This window comes from Agelaius phoeniceus, chromosome 1 (assembly GCF_051311805.1).
Source record: "Agelaius phoeniceus isolate bAgePho1 chromosome 1, bAgePho1.hap1, whole genome shotgun sequence".
NCBI classification, from domain to species: domain Eukaryota; kingdom Metazoa; phylum Chordata; class Aves; order Passeriformes; family Icteridae; genus Agelaius; species Agelaius phoeniceus.
In genome coordinates, this window is record NC_135265.1 from 81,754,376 (window position 1) to 81,779,696 (window position 25,321).

Here is a 25,321-nt window from a genome sequence, read left to right on the forward strand (position 1 = left end):
TACAAAAGTATTCTAGTTAGGATCACTATAGCTGCCAAAACCAGGCATGAAATTATCCTCAGTTTTCTTTCTGAACAAGTTAACAATCACAAGAGAAATTATAATAGTGTTTTCATGTTTATAGACTGAATAATTCTTAGGGTAACAACAAAGAATACTCAGACCTCTTGAACTTGCTTTATAATGCAAACATATTTCATAAAATAAATATTGTTAGTTTAGCAGTAAACAAGCATCATTAGATGTTGCATACAAAACGCTGGTGAAAAGTAAGTTGTCTGCAGAGTTGGGCCGTGAAAATGTAACCAGGTGTGCTGGGAAAGAAGTCAATTCATCATTTAATTTCTCTGTCACCATAAAAAGAAAAAGAGTGCTGATTGCCAAATCAAGTGGCTTCCTGGCATCATCAATGCAATTATTTCCACTCCTTTGAATTTTGCATCCAGGTGCTTCTGTTAGCCCTTGCTCTGTTGTGAGTTCGGGTGCCTCACTGCCTGTGGTGGATTGTTCACTTTGTCCCCCTCTCTCTGTCCCGTGTGTTCGCAGTGGTCAGTGTACATCCGCGCTGCCGTCCGCAAGGAGAAAGGATTGCCCATCCTGGTGGAGCTGCTCCGGATAGACAATGACCGGGTGGTATGTGCAGTTGCTACAGCTTTACGAAACATGGCCTTAGATGTCAGAAATAAAGAGTTAATAGGTATGTTCTTTCCAAACAATCTATATCTACTGTGGGCTTGGGGGTGGTGGTTTTTTTGTTTCCAGTTCACAGCAGAATGAGCACAATGAAAATTATTCTCACATTTCTAGAACAATTTCTTTAATTCTTTCTCTAGTGTGTCATGCTCAGATTTTATGTGACAGCTTGCTAGTATATATCAAGGAATTGTTAAATTAATTAAACATCATGCAATGTTTCTTGATCTTTCAGGCTGTAATCTCTGTAAGAAAAGCTATGGCTTTGTTCTGCTTTAGCATTTCATTCTTAGGCTGGCACTTGCATCTTCCAGATCAAGGATCTAAGCAGGGCACCCCCTCCTGATCCTCAGATTACCTATTGCACGTAACTTTGGAGTCATGAAATAACAAGTCATAAAAATTTTAAGAAGGTTACAGGAATTTACCGGGCAGATTAGTAGCTCCAGAAAGAGAACTGGAAGACTCTTGCTTCACAAACAAATATGGTCTAAAGGAAAATATGGTCTTAAGGAATAGGACAATAATTTATGTAAATCGTTATTGCCCCGAATTCTGATAGTACAGGAAGCACACATATGGGGTTTTTATTTTGTTCAGGTTTTTAGTGGGTTTTTTTAGCTGAAATTCATCCAAACACTGTGGGTCATTGAGCTTTTATTTTCATGTTCTGTCTTTGAAAAATAATCACTTCCCTGATTTTTAACTATTTCAACAATCATAACCAGATTATTTCTACTTCCGTACATTAAGAGCATATTTTCTGTTAATTTTTCCTGACTTGTTGATTTGTTATCATAACAGCATATTTCTTCTCTGCTTTTAATCACAGAATAATATAAATAGATACTATGATCATAATGTTTATTACTTGCATCCAGTGCTGTCTTAGGGTTAATGCTTCTTTACAGCAGTGCTCTGCAAGTTGTTAAAACAAGGCAATCACTCCTCTCATATTGGGAGGGGTGTCTTATTGTACTAATGTTCCCAGATCTACAAATTTCATTTAGGAATGTAACACTATACATTTAAAATTGAGCTGTTTCACTCTGGTGTGCCATTCAAAATACTGGTTAAATTATGGGTAGTTAATTGGCACAACCTCAACATTTTAGTATTTTATGAAATTCTTAAATAACACATCATAAAAGCAAAGATAAATTTAAAAAATGTGGGAAGAGTCTGGTGAATATAATAACCTAATATATTTATTTATGTAGCCAGCTGATAATAGCTGTAGAGGGCTGCTCTGCTTTATGTTATTTGTAGGGTTATTCTGAGAAATTGTACTTCATAATTGCAATAGTAATTCGCTGCAGCTTAAAAACAGTCCAAACATGCCAATATGACAGGGGAGTTATGATTATAATTCTTGGACCATTTCAGCTGTGATCTTTGTATGTTCATTTCTTTGGCTTTCATCATTGAACTTCAAAGAAACAGTAATAGCGGTCATTACTGCTCTTGTTCTCTAGTATTTCTTAGCAAATAGGGCCTATCATGCAGCTGATTTTCAGAAATGCTAAACATCAGCAGTAGTCAAGGATTTCAACTCATGTTGTAGTCCATCCATTTTTGTGATATTGCACTTCTGTGTATTGTATATGTATTGGAGGGTGCCTTATCTGTTGCTATGCAAAAGAAGCCTCAAAAGGAGCTTGTGCTTTATCAGGGTAGTTCCTCAAGCATCCTTCTGCCTAGGCAAAATCAACATGCTCTTTATCTTTTCTGATAAATTTTTTATCTGATTGTTGTTAGTGCATCAGGTTCTTGTGCTGACACATTCTGCCTCACAAGCTGGAATTTTCCCCATAAAACAACCTTTCCTAAAGGTTATCTTTCCTAAAGGAGAATTTTCCAACTGTATATATAGTAAAGTTACATAGCTAGAATTGAGTTGGTTAGGGGGTTTTTAGTGCCTTTATAAAGCTTTCTTTTCAGTGGTGCTGTTGTTCCATTCCCAACTGACATTTTTTTACAGAAATGTGCCAGAGAATGATATATTTAATTCTGCTGCTGCCAAGCAGGCCATAAATCAGTATTGAGGAACCTGGAAAATATATTAGAAACCTTGCCAAAATCCAGGCTCACCTGTACTGCACTACAAAACAAACACAAAGACCCTTTTCTCGATGGCCAGAAGTTTTGTACTAGACTTCATTGAATTGACCAATCTGTTTTGTTTTTCACACAGATCTATCAACTATGATGCTATATTGCTAAAGGCTGGTGAGAGGCTTCTCTTAAAATTTATCTGAGCCATCCCCATAGCAACATTTTCTTTATTTATATTGAGGTCTTCTTCCTGGGTTTCATTTCAGGCATGCTCCATGTCTTTAAGAGGACCTGCTCTTTTCTCCTTCTTCGTTGCTTTTGCATTGTGCCGTGTGTCCCTTGGCTGAGACAGCAGACATATTCATCCTTCTCCTTCCCAAAATTCAATTGCACTCAAAAACATGGTAAATCTGGCCTGGAATAGATAATGCAACACCCAGTTTTCTCTTCTTGAACACACTGCCCAGGTGGATTCCTGGTCACGGGTTAGACCACATTCATTTTCACTTGACTTCCAGGATCCTTGTTTGCATAAAATAGTACACAGTCTTTGTTGTTCCCAAGAGAGCACCCAAGGGAAAGGTTTCTCAGCCTTTTCTCCCACAGCTGAGGAAAAGATCCACTACTGATCTTGCCTGTTTTGTTCTTCCTTGGTTTCAGTGATCTAGGCTGCACAGCATCCCTGTGTCCCTCTGGTATCACATTTTTCCACTTCTATTCATGTGCTCAGCATTTTGGAAGGCTTCTTTTCCTTCCTTGAAGCAGGTTCTGTCTCTGCTAAACTTCTCCATGGGTCCATTAGCTTCTCCCACCCAGCCCCTGTAAATGTCACTGAATTGACAAAAATAACTTTTATTTGTTTTCAACTGTTCACTTAGGCAGAAGAAAATCACTTTTGTTCCACAGGTCCTCTAAAAGCTATGTTGATGACCTTTGTGCAGTTATGTCATTCCCATGTTCTTTCCCTCTTCTTCATCTGTCCCTTCCTCTCAAAAAAAAAAGGTGAGTAAGGGAAAGTAGAATAACAAACCCACCATTCTGTGTTCCTCAGAGCTATACTGGCACCTTAGTTTGAGGATATGATATTATTCTCTTTCTGCTGGGAATGCAGTTTTTAAATTGAGGATTTTCTGCAGACCTCTTGCTTCTGGCAGTGCTGGTCAGGCCAGCACCTCACACCAAAGCTGTGCCACTGTCTTCCCTACAGGAGTGCACCTACAAACTCCATTTTCTAAAGCCACATTTTGTTGCCATGGTATCAGAAAACCTAATACAATACAATACAATACAATAATATTGCTAATACAATATAGTTTCTTTTCTTTAATTACAAATAACTTGGATGAGCTGGATGGGGCAGAAAAGTAAAAAATAAACCCATCTCCTGTAAACAGCATCTTTGCATGAATTGTTTCCTTGCAGTCTGCCCCAGCAACCTTCAGTGGCTTTCTGGTTCAAACGCCCTCCACACCTTTCTGGTTCAAAAGTCCTCCTCTGGTTACCTGAGCCTGCACTGTACACTTGTGTCCTTGGGATTCTCCCAGCCAGCAGTGGTGCAGCAGCCTCCCTTCTCTACCCACTCTGCATGTGAGAAGGTTTCCAAATCAGGATTCCCCATTCAGTCCTGGGAAAGAAGCCAGCTTCATGTTTCCTTTATCTGAAAGACAGACAGCATTTTCCTCTCCGCTGCTATCCATGACCTCTTTAACAAAGGAGATTATGCATTGTACAGTTAATTGAAAAATAATGTGACTTGTTATTCTACCTAAACAAGCAGGTACAGACTATTCCTGTGTGAAATTTTTGAAGGATGACTATCCCCAAAATTTGCGTTTTCCTTGTTCTTCTGTTTGCACGGCAGTTACCTTTTATTTTAAATGGCAATTACTGTGGTATTTTAAAGTGCAGTAGGTGGTCTTTCAAACAAGTTAGGCTGATTTTTCTAGCTGCCCCAGATGAGAAATTTGTCACTATTCATGTACTGCAAAATATGTAGGATATAGGATTTTTCCTCTTGAAGGAAAATTTGGAATTTGTATTAGTACAGTTCAGTGGTAAGTCCACAGAGTATGGGCTTTGGAGAGAAAGCAGAGCTGGAGGTAAAATGTATAAAATTTCAATGCACAGTTTTGTGCTTTAAGTCGTTCTGTCACTTTCATTTTATCCTGACAATGGTTTCTAATGCTGTTCTGGGTCAGAATTCTGATTAAGAGGAATATTGTACTAGTAATTGAAAAGAACCATTCTTTCTCTTGGCCTCTTGGTCTGCACTTTTGCAGTAAAATAAAAGATTTTTTTTCCTTTTTTAGAGACTGGTATTATTTTAATCCCTTGGGAAAAAGGAGGACAGTTCCACTTAAAAGTTTTTGTTGACTTCTTGTATTGTGTAGAAAAGAAGTCCTTGCATATCTATGCTCTTAAAATGTTTAGAGAATCCAGGTGTCTGTTCAGGGCTCTAGATTCTATGGAGTTTAATGGGATAAGTTGAAGTGTTATAATATTTAAATCTTTCTTGTTACTACTGTTGTTGTAAAAGCTTGATTCAGATAAGTAAAGTTAGTGGTACAATTTCTTCTGCCTTCACAGAGTTTTGAATTAGGTTTCAAAACAGGGCCTGTAGCAGGGCTCATTTTTAAATAATGGTTCCTGAGTTGGGGACTGTGTGTCTGTACTGAATTATTATCCTCTTTTCACTGTTTGTCTGTCAGTAATGCAGTTATACATGCAAAATTCAATAGTAGCACATCAATTAAATTATTACCTAATGGGTGCTGGAAACTGCTTACTTTTGCTAGGTGTCTAGAAGTTCATTGTCTAAGATAAGATGCCTGTATTGGATGCCCTTATAGGTGACTAAGAGACTCATAGGAAGTGATTTATTTTGTCTAAAAATAAGATACTACTTATTGTGAGAAGATGGAAGTTACCCTATATTACTGTATCACTGTTGTTTAGTGATGAAAACCAACTAAGAAGTGTGTAAATTGTCAGTGTATGTCTTTTGATCTCATAGCAGTGTGAGTCTGTTTGGGTGCCTGGTGTTTGTTTCAAAGTTTTATTGCTAAACTTGAGAAAGTTTGACTGAATGATGTATCAGGAGTTCACAATTCTAATGAATTGTTAGATTTGCAGAATAATTCATGTTGGAAGGAACCTCGCAGGGTCACCTTGCCTAGCTTTGCACTCAAAGAAAGTTCAGATATGTTATTTCAAAGTGTGATATCAACATTTGGAAAGACTGGTTTTTAGCTGTGAGGCTGAAAATGGATCAGAATGAAGTATTTTCATTCTCAGAGCAGAACATGGCTCTTCTGGTGTATTAACAGCTACATGGAATCCTCCTATCTTAGAGCATGGTTGCATTTTGGTTTAGAATTAGTAATAATTCCAAGAGAAAAGTGTTTCCAGTTTTGTAGTTACAAGAACAGCAGCTGAGTCCTAGTAATGTACATTGATAGGGAATGTGAGGTTGTGTTGGGAGATGATTAAATCACATATGCAGCTTTCATCCCCCTTAATAGTGCCTACATGCAGCTTTCTCTTATTTTTGGATGTGAGCATTTCCGAATTTCTCACACATGCATCTGCTGACAGTGAGAGAGAGTGAATTTTCTTATTGCATTTTTAATTGATGTATAAAGTATCTTAGTCACTGGAATGCTAAATTGACATAAATTTGCAATGCAGAAGATTCCAGAAAGCACTAATCAGGCATGCGTTCAGAAGAAGGTGACAACATAATATATCCTGCAATTTTTAAATTTATGTCCGTTTTTATTGCACTTCATTTTTGTGTTTGATAGTTGAGCTGGGCAAAACAATAAACAGATATCTGAATGAGAACAGGCTGTCATCAAGAAGGTGAAGAAGTTGATTTACAAAATTAAACATATTGTCATGCATTAATAACTGGTGCTCCTTACTCTTCATCAGTGAAGAGAAAGATGCTATTTAAGTTAGTAAAGGAGTAATTAAACTATGATGTTTTATAGCACCTGTATAGCAACATCTGAACTCCCTGGTTTTTGGTGTTGTATAAATAAGTTAGCTGAGAATTTAACCTGATAAATGTTTAAATGTTAAGTACTTTTTCCCTTGTGGTGTAAAAGCCTTGTGTCAAGGAGATGCTGACTTTTCATGTGCCTTAGCCACTTGCATGTTGCTTTTTGCTCTATGTTTCCTCAAATATATTTGTGACAAGCAGACCTACTAATTACAGAGGTTAGAAAAGGTTTTCAATCTCAATGATTTCTTATTAAGTAACACTCTCACATGAAGATTTAGGAGGAAAACTAACACTGGTAAAACTGAATTCTTTTTTTTAGTATCAAATTCAAGATCAAACGCTTTCAGAATTCAATCAACTCTCCTACATCTGAACTTTCCTATTCCCTAAGTACACCTGTCTGGATTTGGAGGGATTTTTCTCTTCCTTGAAATATCTGAAAAAAATGGTGTTTCAAGTAGTCAGCTGGGCTTCTGAACAGCAGAAAAAAATGGCACCACTAGGTGTTCATCCCACTTATCTCTATCACATAAAATGTTTGATCTTACAGTCTAATGGGTCCCGTGTGAGAACCTAGAGAAGTGGCCAGAGACTGAGTGGCCAACTTTTGTGTCACTGAATCCCATCAGAAGTTGTTCTCGTAATACAGACTAAGCACTGTCCTGCTCCCCTTTAATTAGGTCAATAGACTTGGCAAGGGCAATTAGTGAAAAAGCTCTACAATTTTTCATTGTCACCCAAAACAGCAGAAATAACTGCATGCAGATTCAAATCTAGGGTAATGGGGAATACTGCTTCCACAGATCTGTTTTTAATTGTAATGTCAAGTTAGAGAATCATTTCATCTCTGTCATAGTAAGGTCAAGATGCTCCACAAATTGTAACCACAACCCAGCCATAGGTCAGCTGTTCCTTCTAGTGGAATAAACTGTGGGAAAATGCCTGAAAAACGCCTGTATTTCTATTTTAAGTGCTGTAATCAAGAGAATCATCTTCAGTATTGCACCATGACAGCTTCTCTGGATGATGATGGTAATGTTAAATGATGCCATATAGAGCTTTAAGGTTTATAAACCTTGAAGTCTTTATTATAGGTTTTATCATTTTGTATTCACATTCAGTATTACTTAAGATTGAATTCTGAATGCAAGTCATAAAAGTTGCAAAATCTGGTAGAGGTGGCCCAAGAAAGCCTAGATTAATTGTGACTGCCAAAAACACCACCACCTCCAAGAACAGCTGAGGGATGTGCCTTTTCACTTCACTGATGTGCATTTCACCCATAAGAAAGTGCCCTGACCTGCACCTTACATTTTGTTTGAGATAAACAATTTCTGTTCATTTCTGTTCTCCTGCATGAGGTAGCAAGCAATTAAACTGTAACTGCATCTGCTTTTCTCACTCAGAAGATTGACATTTCAAACAATTTAATATTAATTTTCATCTCTGCTTCTCAGTATGTTCGTGCTGAGAAGTGCCACTTACCTTTTGGAGTTCTGATCTAAAAAGTGCGTATAATTTAGTCACATGAAATATACAAAGGTAGAAATGCAAATTTCTGAAACTGCCAAAGTAATTTTAAAAGCACTTTTAAATCCATGAGAATGGAAAAACAGCTTTGAAAATCCAGGTTTTGTGACAGCCTTACAGTAACAGATAAGTGTATCAAAACATGTTTCCAGCCTTTTCTGTATGAACTTCAATTAATGAAACAGCGAGCTAGTTTTATTCTCTGTAAGATACAAAATAGTGTTTTCCCCTGAAATACATATCACCTTAAATGACTTTTAAATTATAGAAGTGACATATATGGCATTTTTTTACTAAAAGCACTTTTCTTTGAAGAAACTCAAATTCCCATTCATGAAATGTCAGTGCAAGACAGTAGAACATGACAGGTGAATTAGCATTTGATAAAGGAATGTAGTTTTCTTCTCACGTGTGAAGACCCTGAGAATGGGTCTGGGCCACTGTAGTTTCACAAGATGTTGAAGGTGGATCTGAGAAATGGAAAAAATTTAAACCAGTAAGAAAAGGAAGGATGAATGTGTATTGATTAAATTTAAACTACCTATAGATGGCTTTCAATCATATTAACAGTAATTTTCTCTGTGAATCTACATCCATGCACTCTCTAAATTAGTGCAGTTGTTCCTGCAAAATCTCATTCAATCCTAGTTCCCAGGTTAGATGGTGACAGGTGAAGTGGGCAGCACACAATGTCCCTCTCACCTCTGTGGCTTTTGAGAGATACTTCCACTTCTATTTTAGCGTCCCCAAAGTTGTTTTCTTCATGTTTTAGAGTGTTTGAAAAGGAAAAATGTTAAGGACAAAACCTGAACAGCATTCACAAAGGTAATACTGGTAGAAAATTCTGATTGCAGGGACCTAAGCTATGTCCCTGCACAGGAGGACTAATTGTAGGCTGACACAGAAATAAAATACCTGCAAATATGCAACCCCTGTTTTTGTCATCATCTATTAGATTTAAAAATGCACCATAGAAAGTCTCATTTTCACTGGATAAAAATGTTACTGTCAGGGTTTAGAAATGGTATTCCTTAATTTAGTGCTCCCACTAAAGTGAAAAACCACAAGCTCCTTCCCTGTCCCCATCCCCTCCAGTGAGAGACAAATGGCAGACATACCAAGCTGAGATAAGAACAATTGACTGGGAACTACAATGAGATAAGAAGACAGACAGTAACAGGAACAGCAACAAAGTTGATAACAAAAAGATACAGAATTGATACAAAAAGAGGCTGTTCTACAGGCAAAAATTGGTCTCCAACCAGGACAGTGAACAAAACAGTGGACAGACTGTCCACATCCATGTTTTCTTTTTCCCTCAAGCCTGAGACAGTGATAGTGTTTAATAACACCATATCTTGGCCACACCTACACAGCTCCAGGCTCTGCCCCATCACAGCTACTCAGAAAATTAACTTTGTCCTTGACTGAAACTCAGACAATAGCAAAGGTAGAAGATACCAGAGAGATAGTGTTCAAAGAATGCAGGATTGGAAAGATTGTGAATGTCTGGATTCTTACAACTGGCATTTTAACTAAATCTCAGTGCAGTTAATTTGAATTTAGTTATTCTTTCTATTCCTGACCATTAGGTGCTTGCACAATATTCTGGTTCGTAGCACTTGCCCAGTATGGGCAGAAGGTGATGGTAGCTTTGGTGGGTTATATGCACTCTGTGCCAAAATACCTGTGAACAGGTGTTGGTTAAGTCTTTGATGGATATAAAAAAGGCAGTCAGTCACAACACTTGTTGGCTTCTGTATGCCATCTTCAGAGGCTTCTGTTTCCTGACAGTTTAATTTGTCTTCATTAAGTACTTCGATGTAGGATGTTTTCGCTTGTAAGAGCCAAGTCATACCCTGGTTGTTTCCATCATTTATTATGAGTTTCAGTGTTAAAGGCCCTTGTTTCAGGTAATACTAGTAAAACTTCAAATATACTCCTAATTACAGAAAGCAGAATAATGGTCTTTTGCTGCAGCCTTTGCAAATGAATGCTTGTGTTTCCTATTAATATTTTACCTTTATGCACATGTAGCCTCTCAGAAGGCACTGTCTGGGACAGGCTGGTAGCACTGTCACTATATCTTAGGTTTCTGGTCATTTATGGGCTCTTTTTTTTTTTATATTGGTTAAATAAGTCTTGGAAAAATCCACTTCCACCCCTATTTAACAAGCAGTATTTTACAAAATCAAAATCCTCTGTTTCATGCCTGTAACTGGTGGAATTGAACAGCAGCAGTTTTGTAATACACAGTTACAAAATATTAAAAGGGTAACAAATTCTCATCATCTGAGATAAGTGAAGGAATAATCAATTTGCTGAGGGGCCTTATTATCATAATTCCATAAGGTAAGACTGTGATTCTTCTACTTAATATCTCGATGGGCTCAATTAAACAAAAGTAAAGAAATGTAGTTTTGCTCCCAAGGAAAGCCTAGAGAACCTTCAGAATCAGCTTCAAAGCCCCATTGATCTCTCCATGGCATCTCTATAAAATTACTTGAAATCTGGTATTACTGATACAATCTTCTATGTTACTATGTTTTCCATTTTCCTTTTGCTTCCTCTTGGGGCTGTGTTATGCAAGAGGTTGTGTGAATGTGAAAAAAATTCAATGACTACCCCCTAGAGTTAGCAATTTTATATATGTATAATGTAAGATATTTTATAATGATAGATTGGACTTCGGGAATTGACCTAAGAAAGTATTAAATGCATTAGTGCTTAAATCCATGCTTTTTGTGTTGATGTGTAATATGAGTAGTGCAGTTTGAAAGACCAGGTTAAGACAAAAGAAAACAGCACGTTGTTAGCACTTAAAATTGAAGGCCTTTATTGTTTGAAAAAATGAACTAAATAATTGATACAATTGCTCCAATATTCCAGAATGAAGATTTTAAGTAAATGTAATCAGAGAGACACCTTTAGAGAGATAGTTTTGAGAATTGTCAGTAGATTGACAAGCCCTACCTTACAAAAATAAATAGAAATTAAACCTACCTTGCTGATGGTTTATAAACCTTGATAAATGTGCAGGGAAGGAAACAACAATGAATTTCAAAATTGCTTGTCTTTATGGTCTCAGTTGCTAAGTAATTGCTAACAGTCTGGGATACAAATACTATGAAATTCCTTTGGTCACTAGAGGATATTGTGCCAGTTTATTTCCTTTAGTCCATATAAGCCTAAAAAATTAGGTTAACTGGGTAACTTTGGAAAATACACCTAAAAATAAAGTAACTTTTTCAGGTTGTAGGGAAGGCTTCAGTCTGCAAGTGCAATAAAGACAAAATTTGGTATTACTGCATCTGTTTGGCTTGGAAGGGGCCTCCAGAAATCAAGCTGGTTCAGTAACAGAAAGTTGCTTCAAACTTTATTCAGCAGATGAGATGGAGATTCCTCAATCTTCCTGGGCAACCTCTTCTGTTGTTTGACCACCACCATAGCAAAATTAGTCTTCCTTTATCAGATGGAATTTCCTGTATTCCAGCATGTCTTTTGCTTCTTTTTCTTAGACTGTGGAACTCGTTAAGATGATCCTGACCCCATCTTCTCCACACCATTCCATTAGGTAGAAGTAAACAATAGCAAGATCTCTCCATAACCTTCCTTTAAGGCCCAGATGATGCAATTATTGTCTGCCATGTGTTCCAGTCCCCAGCTGTCTTTGTGGTGCTCCACTGAACTTGTTCCAGTATTTTGCAATGCCTTTTTGTACTGGGCAGAAAAAAACTGCATGTGACACTCTAGGTGTAGTGCAGACTTTTTGAGTGAGAGGAAGAATCATATTTTTGTTGGGTTGGCTAGACTCCATGTAATAACCAGGATGTCATTGGCCTTCTGCACTGCAAGGGCACATTCTGGATTCATGCTCAACTTGTCTACCAGCACTTCTAGGTTTCAGGTTTTTTTTTTCTTTAAAAATTGCTTTCTAACCAGTTGGCACCCATCTGTGTGCTGGTACAGGGGCTTGTTTAATCTTGAGTGCATTTGCCTTTGTTGAACTTTGAGTTTGCTGTTCAGCTGTCCATCTGAATAGCAGTCCTGCCCTTCAGTGTATTGACTAGTTCTCCCAGCATCACATGGTCCACAGTCTTTCTTTCTGTCCAGTCCTTCAGGCTGTTAATGAAGATGTGAAACAGTCTTGCCCCCAGTACCACCACCTACGGGGCACCTCTAAGTAACCATCTAAGAAACCCGCTGGGTTTCATACTGGCAATGAAGCCCTTTGTCCAACCAGTTTTCTGCCCACCATATCATCTACTTATCTGGTCAAAATCTCAGTAAGGACACTATATGGAGAAAGGGTAAACTGCCACATTTGTTACTTCAAGCAGTGTAAAGTCTCTAATTCCTAAATTAGAAGTGGATAAATGCAATTTAAGTGTCTTTAACCTCAGTGACATCATTGCAGATACTTAAGTTACTTCAGGACAAGGTTCACCGAATTTTAAACCACAGATTCAGTGTGACAGTGTATAAGCTTCAGGAAATAACCATCTTATTGTGGAATCAGGGCCATAATAGGATAATTTTAACTAAATTCACTCAAACACAGAAGTTTGCTTTATTTACCAGAGGGAATTGTAGTAGTAGCTCCATTTGTTGCATTTTTAGTAAGGCACCGTACTTGCAGATTTTAAAAAGGAAATACTGTGGAATGTCATAGAATGCCCTAAGTTAGAAGAGACCTGCAAGGATCATCAAATCCAACTCTTGGCCCTGAAGAGGATGATCCCCATGAGACACAATGTGCCTGAGAGCATTGTCCAAACCCTTCTTGAATTCTGTCAGGCTTGGTGCTGTGACCACTTCCCTGGGGAGCTTATTCCAGTGCCCAACCACCCTCTAGGTGAAAAACCTTTTCCTAACATTTGTCTTTGGAATTGTTTACTTTCAAATCAGTGCAACTAAATGTAATTTCTCTAGTCTTCAACAGTGACGCCTATTATTAAACTAACCACATGTAGACTAATAGATTCTGATGTGATACATAATTCCATTGTGCAGCAATAACATGAATTTTAAATTATTTCAAACTCATGGAAAAAAATGGTTGTAAGAAATGTAATCAGAACACTCTTATGTACAAAAGCATTTTTATTCTGTCATTTAAGATAACTTTATTCAAATTCACCTCTTAATATCATCTGCAAAAGTATCCGCATATTAAATTGATGTAGAGTTCCTTTAACCTAATCTTTATTTATATTAATATATACACACTGCAGCGCTATATATGTATGTGGTAGTGTGTGTTCATATATATTTAGGTAGGTTCTCTTCCAGCCTTTAAGCTGCACCAAAGAGGAAGAGAAGCTGTGCTAAGGAGTACACGTGCACGTAGAAAATTACTCCCTTCATGTAAAACACATATTGTATTATGGCATACAATTGCAACAGCTAGAAGAAAATCTTGTTGCTGTCAGCTTAATCATCTCATGGGAGCTAGAAGGAATTTTTCCATCAAGTTCCTGAGAAGCAGGATTCAACTCAGAGTAACAAAGCAGCATTATTAAGATAGAGTGAGTAGGCTGCCTAGGTACTAATCACCATACAATGCCAAACAATGTTCAAGTCTACTTTAAATCAATTAATTAAATAGGAGAGTAAAGGGAAAGTGCAAGTGATTCTTACCATGTTAATAACATCTGGGTAGAATTCTTAGGTGCTTGATGGTAAAATAAGAACTGAATTTCTGTTTTCAGTCATAACATAGGCATTAAATGGACTGTTTTAAGGAAGTAACAGTTTATTATGAAAATCAGAGTTGGAAGCAGGTTAATTCACTTTGATCCTTTGAAAATACTGTACTTCACCATTAAGTATATTTAATAGAAATAAATTAATGTTAAATATATTATATAATACAGTTCATTTTTTAATAGTGGAATTTCTTTTCACTCTGAAAATTATAGGTTCTCAGCTGATTGAGTTAGCCTGTTTAAGAAACTATAGTTCCCTAAGCTAACCCGTGGTAATTCACCATGACCCAGTCAGTGACAGAATATCCTCCTGCTTCTGGGTTCTATTCAGCCCCTCATTAGCACATCACAACTACATTGAGTCAGCACTGCCTGACTAATCTGTCAGAATGAACTGGGGGAGCAAAAGGATTACTGTTTCCTCTTGCAGACTAATTTCATTAAACACAACAAACTCAAATGAGTCAGATGAGCAGCCAACCTGAGATGTGAAAAACTCTGACTTGCCCCACTAGTGCTTATGAGGCTCAAAATGATAAATTTTCACATACTGGAGGTCTGCCCACAGCCTGAAAGATGTTTTATTTTGTTGGAATCCAGCCACCATGAAGCCTATCTTAATGTTATTGCACTACTGTAAACTGTTGCTTTACTAAAAGCCCGCCCTTCCCCTTCTTCCCTCCCTCCCTCCTTCCATCCATCCCCAAACAAAATGAAACAAAACAAAACAACCAGTTTTGGGAATTCCTTCATGTCTTACTGGAAAATTAGAATAGGAAAACAGAGAAGCTGTGTTCCTTGGACAGACAAAAAGCAAGGTCCTTTGGAAAATAATGGTATCAGGCAGGCTGGGAAGCTGGCATGTATAATTTCTCTACATTGGCGTTAAATCTTCAGCAGCTAAAGGTGTTATCCTCTGCTGTACGATTCTGTACCACAATGTCTAAATCAAGCCCCAAAGAAAAGGCCATGTCTCCTTCTCTCTTGTGAGCCACTAACAATCTGAAATACCAAGTACATCATAAGCAAAGCCTTTGAGACAGGGTGTTCTGAGGGTGGATTTTTGTGCATTATCCACTGTAGTTAAATCCATTCTTCTGCCTTGGGATTGAATATGTATATGCCTTATACTGAAAGGCTCAGCTTCTTCCTAGGGAGACTGAAATTCATCTTGTTCAGTTGTAGCCCTGTTCAAGCATCTTTCATTCACTAGGACTTTTCTGATAAGCTGTGCTCAGCTTACAGAAACTTCAAAGCTGAGGCAAAGTTATTAAAAGAGAGAGAGAAAAGAACTGCACCTCTAGTTCAATCTTCAAACAATACAAAAATCGATTAAAAGTCAGAGATTAGCTTCACTGTAACCCTTCCCACATTCTCATGAAAATTAAATGTTGTCTCTTTCCTTCCCCATTTTATTCTAAAATCTACTTAAAACTTAAGAGATCAGTAACTATTAGTCTGGCAATATTAATAACAAGCTGCACTTTAGAGCCCTGTGGCTAGAGATTAGTTGTAGAGTTGCCACCAAAGAAAGAGAATGAAATTATTTACAAAGCAAATACTAAAAAACCTCATCTTGAAGCTGGAAGAATTCATTTGCTTCAATCATTTCTGAGCAGAAAAACACTAAGTCTTAGGTGGCTTCTTGAGTTGGACTTTGGCCTATCTTGCCTTGGTTTCTGTAACCATGAGTGAATAATCACGTGTGGCTTTGTCATTGTGAGAGACAATGATTGTGCAGAAAATGTCAGACATCACCCACTAAAAGGAATTCTAAAAAGCACATCATTATTACAAAATGATGGAAGTACTTCCAGAAGCAGTGGTACTAATTTGAAAGTTAGGATGGCATGGGCTTTTTAAACAGTCCTGGAGCACAGCCTGGATTAGATTACAGTGGGAACCCAGGAGAAAGCATCCAAGCTGAGCTGTTCACACCCTAATCTTCCTGGAAAGAGCAGTGCTTTTGAATATTGGCCCATCAGTTTGTGTGCATAACTCTTGCAGGATGGGTGAGCCAGAGTAGGCACTTGGCCATCTGGCCATGGCAGCAGCTGACCTAGGAGCCAGGTCACCTGAAGGCTGTGAACAAAGAAGAAGAATATTCCCTGGATTATAAAGAGGAGTGGAGGAAGATAAGATGTCTCAGCATTCTGCTTTGTATGATTCTGAAAGAAAGGGAGCAGACAGCAATGAGCAAGAAAAGGAGGATGGTGGTCAAATGTACTCAAGGAATTGTGCAGTTAGAAAATGTAAGGAAAATATTCTGAGACCTAGATCTGGGGATTCATATTGTGAATCTGCCATTTTTCATCTAGGTTTTTGCCTTGGATCTCTTTTTTCCCTTTCTTCCAAATACCAGGAAGTTAAACAGTTCATTCCTTTTGCAAGATCATATTATCATCCAACAAGTATTGTACTCATTCACAAGCTAAAAGGGTATTTCATCTAAGGAATGTATTTACAGGGCCCTGAACCACAGAGACTTCAAGCAGAAGTCTGAAGCCATTATGATCCTGAAGAAGATACAGAGTGTTATCAAAACCAGATATCATATTTTGACTGCAGGAGTTTTGAAAATAAGTTCTGTGTGCAGGTTCCTGCCAGCCATCAGTCTGAGCCCACTAAACAAATTCATTTGCAGAATCAGCTGAGATTCACCAGTTATTCTATAGGGAAATAACAGATTCTGAATCAGTTGATAGGCCTGTCAGTAAAAAGCACCATGAGCCAATCCATCAAGCTACAGCTCCACCTTTCACTCTTTCAACATACTGCATACACAACCTCAGTCAATTGATAGTCCTGTCCTGTCTCTCCCAGCACATTACAAGCCTCCACTTTCTGAAGTTAGCTCTGTGCCTGACCCTCCTCCACCTCAGAATAAGCCAGCAATTTTTAGATCCTCTGGAGAGGACATGGTGCGGTTCACTTCTTATCCTCAGAAAAGCTTCCCTGACAAAGGCCTTGTTAAAGGAACCAACAGATTCAGAAAACACTCACTCCTTCTTACAACTGCTTTACAATAAAACCTTACCCAGTGCTGCAAGGCCCTTTGAGCACAAGTTTGGAAGTCCTAAACCCAAACACAATCTCTTGACAAAAGAAGTTCAACATAAATCACAGTCACCATCAAAATCTCTCAGTTCTCACCAACCCAATTCCCACTGAGCTGTTTCAGCTTATTGCAGCTTCCCAAGTTTGACAGTGGAATGGCTACAATACCTTCAGTGAACAGGTTCAACAATCCTAAGTATCAACCCAATAATGTTAATGCTGTTCCTAAAGCCATTCCTATAAGCCCTTCAGCACTCAAGGATGAGAAGGAAGACCACAGACACACTGTTGCAGCACAGCAAGAGGTGTATTTAACAGCTATGGTGGTGTGTTCAGCTCCTTAGGGTCTGGTGGTAGTATTTTTGTACCACAGGGTATATTCCAGATGGACTAGAGCAAGAAATCTGTTTCAAAGTCTGCAAAAAACAACCTTTCCAGTTTTTTAGTCAAAGAGAAAAGTAAAATGCTTCTTAGGCCCTCAGTAATGTCAGGGTCTCATGGATTAACATTCCTGAAATCAGTGCTGCTGTGCCTGATGTACTGTGACCCCAAAACCTGTCAGAACAAGTCCCTTCTTGGAAGGGAAGGGGATAGTCTGGGGATCCAGACTATCTCACTAAAGGAAACTGTTTCTCAGTCCTAATTGACCCTTTATAAAGTTAGTTCAGTAAATAAAAACTGGGAAACTGAGATAGACCTCACATATAAGGTGAACCACTCTATTTCAAGGCCAGTAAGTGGATCTTGCAAGCAAGCAGTAATGTTTTCCATATGAGCCAGTTCTTTCTTCCCATTTTGGACACTTGACTTGCAACTTCCTTTGTTCCAGTTCTTTAAGTAGATCATATGGAGACCTCATCCTAAACATGCAGTGAGGCCATATGTGCAGGGACTCTGCTTTTTCTGCCATCTCTTGGTGACCTGCAGTCTCCAGTAGCAGCCTCCTCTGCTATGTATGTTGTGCAGGAAGACCCTGAGTAAGAATGGTGCCACTGCCGTACATTACGATAAAGAACACAGCATTGTTCCTTGCTTGCTGGTTGAAGGTGTGAAGTAGCTGAATACCTAGTCAAAGCTGAGATGGCAGTCAGTTCAGTCTGTCTTCCTAGCTACTCTTGTTGCTTTCATTTGGACTTACTCTGGTTGGTCCCTGTGTTTCCTGAAGTCTGCCATTGAATTGTGGTATTTCTCCATAAGCTCTGCACAGAGGAACATACCATCTGTATGTTCTGCCAGGAATAGTTGGTAATACACTCCTGAATAGCTAGCTGTCTTTGTCACAGCCACCCATCTTGTAACACATGCCTATCTTATGATCTTCTCTGGCTTCCTGATCCTTTCTTCCAGAATTGCTACTCAGTAAATTGTTCTTCATTCTGTATTTCTGCAGATAATTGTCTCCTGCTTCTGTGTAATAATATTATCCATTTGACTTTAATGAATTCCATCTTGCAAAATCAAGATAACTGAAATCTAAACCAGTCCTTAAATATTTTTCACCCTCTGTCCTTGTTTCTATCCATACAACAGACAGTCACACAGGATGGACATAGATCCAGGATAGAAGATTGTCTACAGAAATTAATTCATACATTTTCTGCCAAATTCTTTTGATAAATGCTTATATTTCATTGATGAACCATTAGTACCTGTTCTGAGTAGCACCATGTGAATATTTTTTCATCCTATTTGCACCAGTTCCATCTTATTTTCCGTTTCCATTCTGCCAATAAATACATATTTTCTCCTCTGTATTACTTAATCTTTCTTGCATACTCTTGCTGCCTTCATATCCCAGAATATATTCATATCAAAGAGAATGCAGTCCATTATCGTCTTTATGTAGTTAAAATTTGTACTGGGAGAAGAGACTAAACAAATGTGCACACAGGAACAGACACATTCATTGTATTTAAATGTTTCTTCCATTATGAATAATAATCTTTTTGACTTATGAGTAATAGTCTTTTTGACAAGAGAGCAGCAGAGGGGCTATTAGGTGCCATCTATTGTGTTATGTCAACTATATGAGATATAATACATGTATTTTTTTAACACTTTTCTATTGATCTGCAGTTGTCTCATGATAGTTTTGCATTGCATTGGTTTTGCATTTCTTGTGGGCAGGGAGGTTAGGTTAGACAAGCTCCCAATGTCCTTTCCAACCTCAGTTATTCTGGTTCTACATATAATTTTTAAATTTACATGATATTAATAAATGCATTTTTTCATGTGTATCTACATAAAGTAAAATACTTCTATGAATTATAAGGACAGCATTATCAGACTCAGTCTCTGAAAGGAGAAGTAATTCCAGGATAAAGAGAACTTGAACATAAATGACAGATCTATCTACTTTAATTTGCTTTCAGAAGAGGATTTCGTAGCTCAAAAGTGGGCCAGGTTCCAAGATATTCTTCAGTATATTTACTTTTAATGTTTGAAATAAATATGAACTAAGGATGTATTTCAGATATTTTCAAAGATAAGGATATGTGTGTGGATAAATCTGGAAGCTAAGAACTACCCAGTAGAATATCTCATAATTGGTAAGAGAGTGCTTTATATTAATGATCTTTAAAGAATCTTTTCAGTATGGTTTGTCTGCTATAAATCTGATGCAACGTGACTGCAAATGTGCTTTGTATTGCTGTTTATATTAGATAAGGAGCTCTTGTTTAAATGAATGTGTGGCTGTACAATATTGCTGTTAACTGTGTCTCACTCAAAAGCTGATATGCCAATTCTAATATTCTCCTTCCCTCATGTTTTTCACAAAAGTTTCATTTCATCTGAGTGGATTTTTTTAGGAGTAGCACTATGATATTTAAGGTCCATTTAGCTTAATGGTGCCATTTAAATGCAGTATTTAGCATAATTGTTAAAGGGAAGACCACTGCCACTTGCCTAGTGCATTGCATCATATTTGATTCATAGGCAGAAATTTTACTGGGGTGTTTCTGCTAAATCAAGGTGGGAACCAGCTTGAGCTACAGGAAAAGCAGGGCTAACAGGAGTAAAATCTTTAATTTTCTCACATAGTGAAGACTAATGTTTGCTTGAGACAGTGATAAATGAAGCTTTACCTCATTGCTTCTGCTCAGCTTTATGAGAGCAAGATCATGCCAAAAAAACTGGCTTCTTTTTTGGCAATTATAAACATTTGTGTCAGCTTGTTTTCTACTTTTACTGGCTTCCTTGGTCTTGGGTTTCAGAAGTCATTTGTGCTGTTGGGGTCAAGGATTAGAGTTTGGTATTGGGGTAGGAGGTGGGGGAGAGGTAGGAGTCAGGTTTGGGGTTAGTGGTCAGAGTTAGTGTAAAGGCTTAACAAGCATGGTCTAACACCCAAAGCGCACTTACAGCCACAAAAGCAACCCTTCCTTGCTGGCCCAGCTCTCCCACACCCTTTGTGTGAGCTTCACATGCAGGCCTCCAGGTCCTGCCTATTCAAGTGCTGAGGCATGAGGACCCCCAGGGATCCAGCTGAAGCATTCTGTCCTCCTTGACCTCTGCTCATCTCCCACCTCCTGGGCACTGGCACCTGAGAGCTGGGGTCAGAAGAGAGACTGAATGTCCGGGGTGAAGAAGGAGGGCTGAGGCTTTGGGAATCTGCATAGGTCTAGGGCTGGGGGTTGAGCCTGCCTTTTGGGGAGAGGGATTAGCCTTTAGAGTGACAGAATGGCTTTGGGTCAAGGTTTGGGGTTCCATGAAGAGTTTTTAGTAAGCAATTGTAGGTTGAAGGTTGTAGGTGGAGTCACAGTGAGGATTAGGATTAGCGCTAGGGACTGCAGATTAGGGCTGCCATCAGAACAAGGATGTGGGGTAGGGATAAAATAAAGGGTTTCAGGTTTGGTTTTTGGCCTTTGTGATAGAGCTTGGGGTTAGGGTTTAGTGAAGGGTGCTCGGGTAAGGTTTTTAGGTCAGGTTACACAGGCTTTGTGTTAGTGGCCAGAGTTGGGTAAGGGCTTCAAAAGTGTGCTCTTGTGTTTGCTGTACCCACTACGCTGCCATCACTTTCATTGTCAAGACAAATCTAAAAAAGTCCTGGAGTCAGCAGCACACCCCAGCAGCAAAGTGGGCCAGCAGCCTCTGGGCTGTCAGGGGTGTTAGCAGCAGGTCAGTGAAGGTGACCATGCCCCTCAGCTCAGCACTGGTGAGACCACACATGGAGCACCAAGTCCAGTTCTGGGGCTCAGCAGTGCAGGAGAGACACAGACATACTGGAGAAAGTTCAGTAAAGGGCCCTAAGGATAATTATGGGCCTGGAGCATCTCTCCTGTGAGGAGAGGCTCAAGGAGCAGGGACTGTTCAGCCCAAAGAAGAGGAGGCTCAGTGAGATCTTATACAATGTTTAAATGCCTGATAGGCAGGTGTAAAGAGGACAGAGCCACTCTTCTTGGTGTGATGCTGTCAGGACAAGAGTTCATCAGCACAAATTGAAATACAGGAAATTCCATCTGAGTATAAGAGAACATTAAGCTGAACCTACATTGAACAGAGGGGTTAAACTAGGTTATCTCTAGAGAACCCTGGCAACCTCAACTGTTCTATAATCTGTAAGGAAATTATTTGCATAAATATTTATTTAATTTTTGCTAGAAGTATCAAGGTCCACAATCAAGCTATGCTAGGGGCCTCCTAGGGGCCAATGACTATGCTAGGGGCCTCATTCATTTGTGGTTGCATTTCAGTTTTACACACTTAGTCCTTTGGGGAATACAGAGATGGGCTGATCTTTCTAACATAGGGAGCTTAGACAATTATTTAATCAGTGAGTGACCCTGCTGTTTTATGGCTCTTCCTGTATTTTTTTCAAGGTACAGGCTGTAACCTTTTCTTCTGAGAAGTTCTCTGCAACCTTAAGAAAGATAAAAATGCTACTAGTCCAGATTTACAGATTTTGCAGCATAAGCTCTGTGTACCAAAAGAATGTGCCATGGTGGTGTTCAGAGTTCACCTGCTGTTTGGTGGATCTAATGTGCAGTATGAGAGAAATAAATTATCTCATTACTTACTCCTCTCAGGAGAAAAGTTACAGGATCTCAGATTGTGTGCTACTCAGGGTGCTCTTAAAGTGATATGTTTTATACATTATTTGGATTTTATAACTCAGGATTATTTTAGCAAATCATCAGTGCTAATTTTAATTAGGGGAAAACGCTTTTATTAGCATGAGAATATGCAAAGTCATATATTTGTGTATAAAGTTTTTCAAGGTGACACTGACAACAAAGGTTGCTCTCACAAAGGGAACATGACATTCTGCAGACTTATGGTTTTCAGAGGAACAGTCTATCAAGAAATATTTTACCTTTGGTAATATTGTTCCCTGAATCTCCTGTGATTAGGAGGTCAGCATTGCATCTGACCTGTTACCTGTTTCATTTAGCTGAGAGCATTTCTTTTTCAGACTTGTTTTTCTGTTTTTATGTCAAATCTTTTCCAGCACTCCAAGCCTGATCTCCCATCCCTCCCCTGCAATGCAGAGTGTAGTTTATATTCTGTCACATCTCAGGGAAGTAGCAAGGCTGCTGGGTTCATGTAAAATTTTTACTCTGACTCCTCCCTAGTCTTTCAGAGCACTCTGATAATTTAAAATAAGTCACTGGAGCCTGGGAGCCAGCTGCTCTCTGCCAGATTTGTCTTTTCCATAAATCTGGAGGGGGAAGAAGTCTTTTGCAATTTTTGCCCAATTCTCCCCCTCTCTTTGGAAGTAACTGAGGTCAGCCAACGTTGCAGAAGTCAGTGAACTTGAAGGATCTAGGAGGTTTTGGGCTTTGCCTTTAGCTGGTCTCCAGCCTATCTCTAAGAAGGAGATGAAGCCCAGCATAACAAGTTTAACTCTCTGACTCTTGCCATTGGCCAACTGCATCTCCATGAAGGTAGGAAAAGGAAACTGAGTAGGTACACAGTCCTGAGAATCCTCCTGCCATGTGTTACTGAGCTGTAGGTGAGCAGCTGTGACTTAGGTTAAAAAAGCAACAGTTTAATGACACTGAGCAACCTCAAATGACTGTCTGGAGGCAAAGTTTCTTTGTGGGCCACTGGAGAGAAGGCTTGATCAGCTCCTAGCCTGAAGGTGACGCCTGGAGCTGTTACTTTGAAAGGATCAGCAGTAGCACAACCCGAAAGCAAGTCACGTTATGAACTGTTTGACTCCCACCTCCTGAGGAAGCACCAACAGAACTGTGCTCCAGTAGATCTGTTCTCTGATGGATCATTTGGGACTAGGATTTGTTTGACACAATTTCTTTAAACACAACTAATAATGAGCTGTATACCTTAGAAGAGCTGAGAAACTTTTTTATGAGAAATGTAAGAATTATTAGTGTTGTAGTCAAAACAATAATATACTGCTCATTTGTTAAAGAAGGTTATTGGATGCATTTTTGGCCTTCCTATGAGAACACAGAAGCTACTTTGACTCTGCATCATACATATCCTTTCTCACATAATTACTGTATTCACTTACTGTACTTATATTTACAGTAGCTTTAGGTGATTTAAAATATAGAACTACAATATAGTTTGCTCTTTTCCAGTGGCTGTAAAACACTGTAGGGAACAGGAATTTAACTGAGTCACAACATTAGTAATATTTGTAAAATTAATTGACCTCTAAAAAATACCTGTAGAACCAACTACATATCCACTTCCTACATGAGTAATGTGAGAGGCCCTGTTTCTAATAAATGTATTTATAGCTTCATTACCCCAGCAGACCTTTGGATGGTCTGGTTTAGTTATAGTGATACATTAGTAGTTCAACAGATGAACACTGTTTCCATGAGGTATTTGCTAACAATTGCAAATTGCAGGAAAAAAAAATTCAAATACTGTATTATATTCTTACCCATTCATGGATTAATTGTCTTTAAAGTTTTAAAAAATAATTTTTAAACACCCATCACTTTTTCTGATGCTGTTTGTTACTTGTTCTTTTCCCTTATGTCCTTCTCCCAGCCGCTGAAATCTGTAAAGTTAGCATATGATTTCACTGAGCCTTAGAAACTAACCTCCTGTATTTTGTAACTGAAATAAAAATTATTTTATTTTATGGTGTACAATGAAGCAATGTGAAATCCTGATACATAATTTGTTATGCCATCACGATTAATTATCCTAACTATTCCATGTAGCTTTTTCATGGTGATGACTTAAGAAATATTTGAACACTGAAGTAATTACAAAATAGATGAACATTGCAGTATGACTTGAAGTGGTTTTGATGTCTGTTGGAAGAGTTGCTCTCAAAAGACACTACCACTTCACCAAGATTTTTATTTATTGAGCTAATACATTTGCATCTATGCTTTTTATTTAACCTTTAATAACAGAGAAGATCATGAGGATCTCTTTTATTTCTCTTAATGTGAAGTAAAAGAATCTTCATGTTTTCACCATGGCATTGTATATAAAAGCATGCAAAAACAATCAGTCTTTCAGACCATACCACGGGGACAAATTTCTTCTTGAGTTTCAGGCAATATTCTAGCGCAAGTAAAGAAGCAGAAAAGAGCAGCAAATAAATTGCAATTCCTTCATGGACACTTAAAACAGGATAATGTCTAGTTGCAATTTCCTCTGCCTACCCCTGTCAGAATCTTGCTCTGTTTTGGACACAAAATAGAAACCAAAGTGGAAAAAAAAAGCTATTTTTTTCTGCATCCAATTTCATACCTTTTAACGTTGGTAGACAGGCTCATTAATTTCAATGGATGTTGGATCAGGCTATAGATCTGGAAGCCTAAACTTACTTTTCCAAAAATAGATAACATTTTTATTTCTTCATTATGCCCTAATTTGAAGTCCCTTGAATCAGACTATTAACAAAATATTATCCTATCTCTGAAAATAATGCAGATAAAACTAAAATTCCACTCAACTCTCACATAGTACTTTTCCTCTTCAAAGCATTTTAGCATCACTGATTAATCATTGCATTAATTAAATGACTATATTTTTTTTAAAAATTCAGCTTTCCAAAAGCTCTGTTCTCTGCAGGGAGCAGGGAAGAGCATAGCAAGGGACTAAAACCAGCTCCAGTAATCAGAAAACTTAGCCTGCAGCAATTAAACTGAGGAATCACTTCCCTTGCAGAATCTTTTTTACCTTGGGCTAGTGGAAAGATGAAAGGAAAGATGACAGTGCAGTCTAAACAAGAAATAGCTCTGTTGGTGTGTAAAGGAGCTGGTTAATTGGATGTATTTGCACTACCTGAATCAATAGGTAGGCTCACAGCTCCTTTCCACTCATTTTCTAGTTTGTATAC

General features: G+C 38.3%; 1 protein-coding gene across 11 annotated transcripts in view; it reads left to right on the forward strand.

Moving 5' to 3' along the window:
• CTNND2 (catenin delta 2) overlaps positions 1-25,321 on the forward strand; it is a 638,012-nt gene that overhangs the window by 566,687 nt on the left and 46,004 nt on the right. For all 11 annotated transcript variants that reach the window (XM_077182185.1, XM_077182224.1, XM_077182172.1 and 8 more), the window contains one exon: positions 547-697. In XM_077182185.1, the coding sequence (XP_077038300.1) occupies positions 547-697 (151 nt within the window). The remainder of the gene's footprint in view (positions 1-546; positions 698-25,321) is intronic.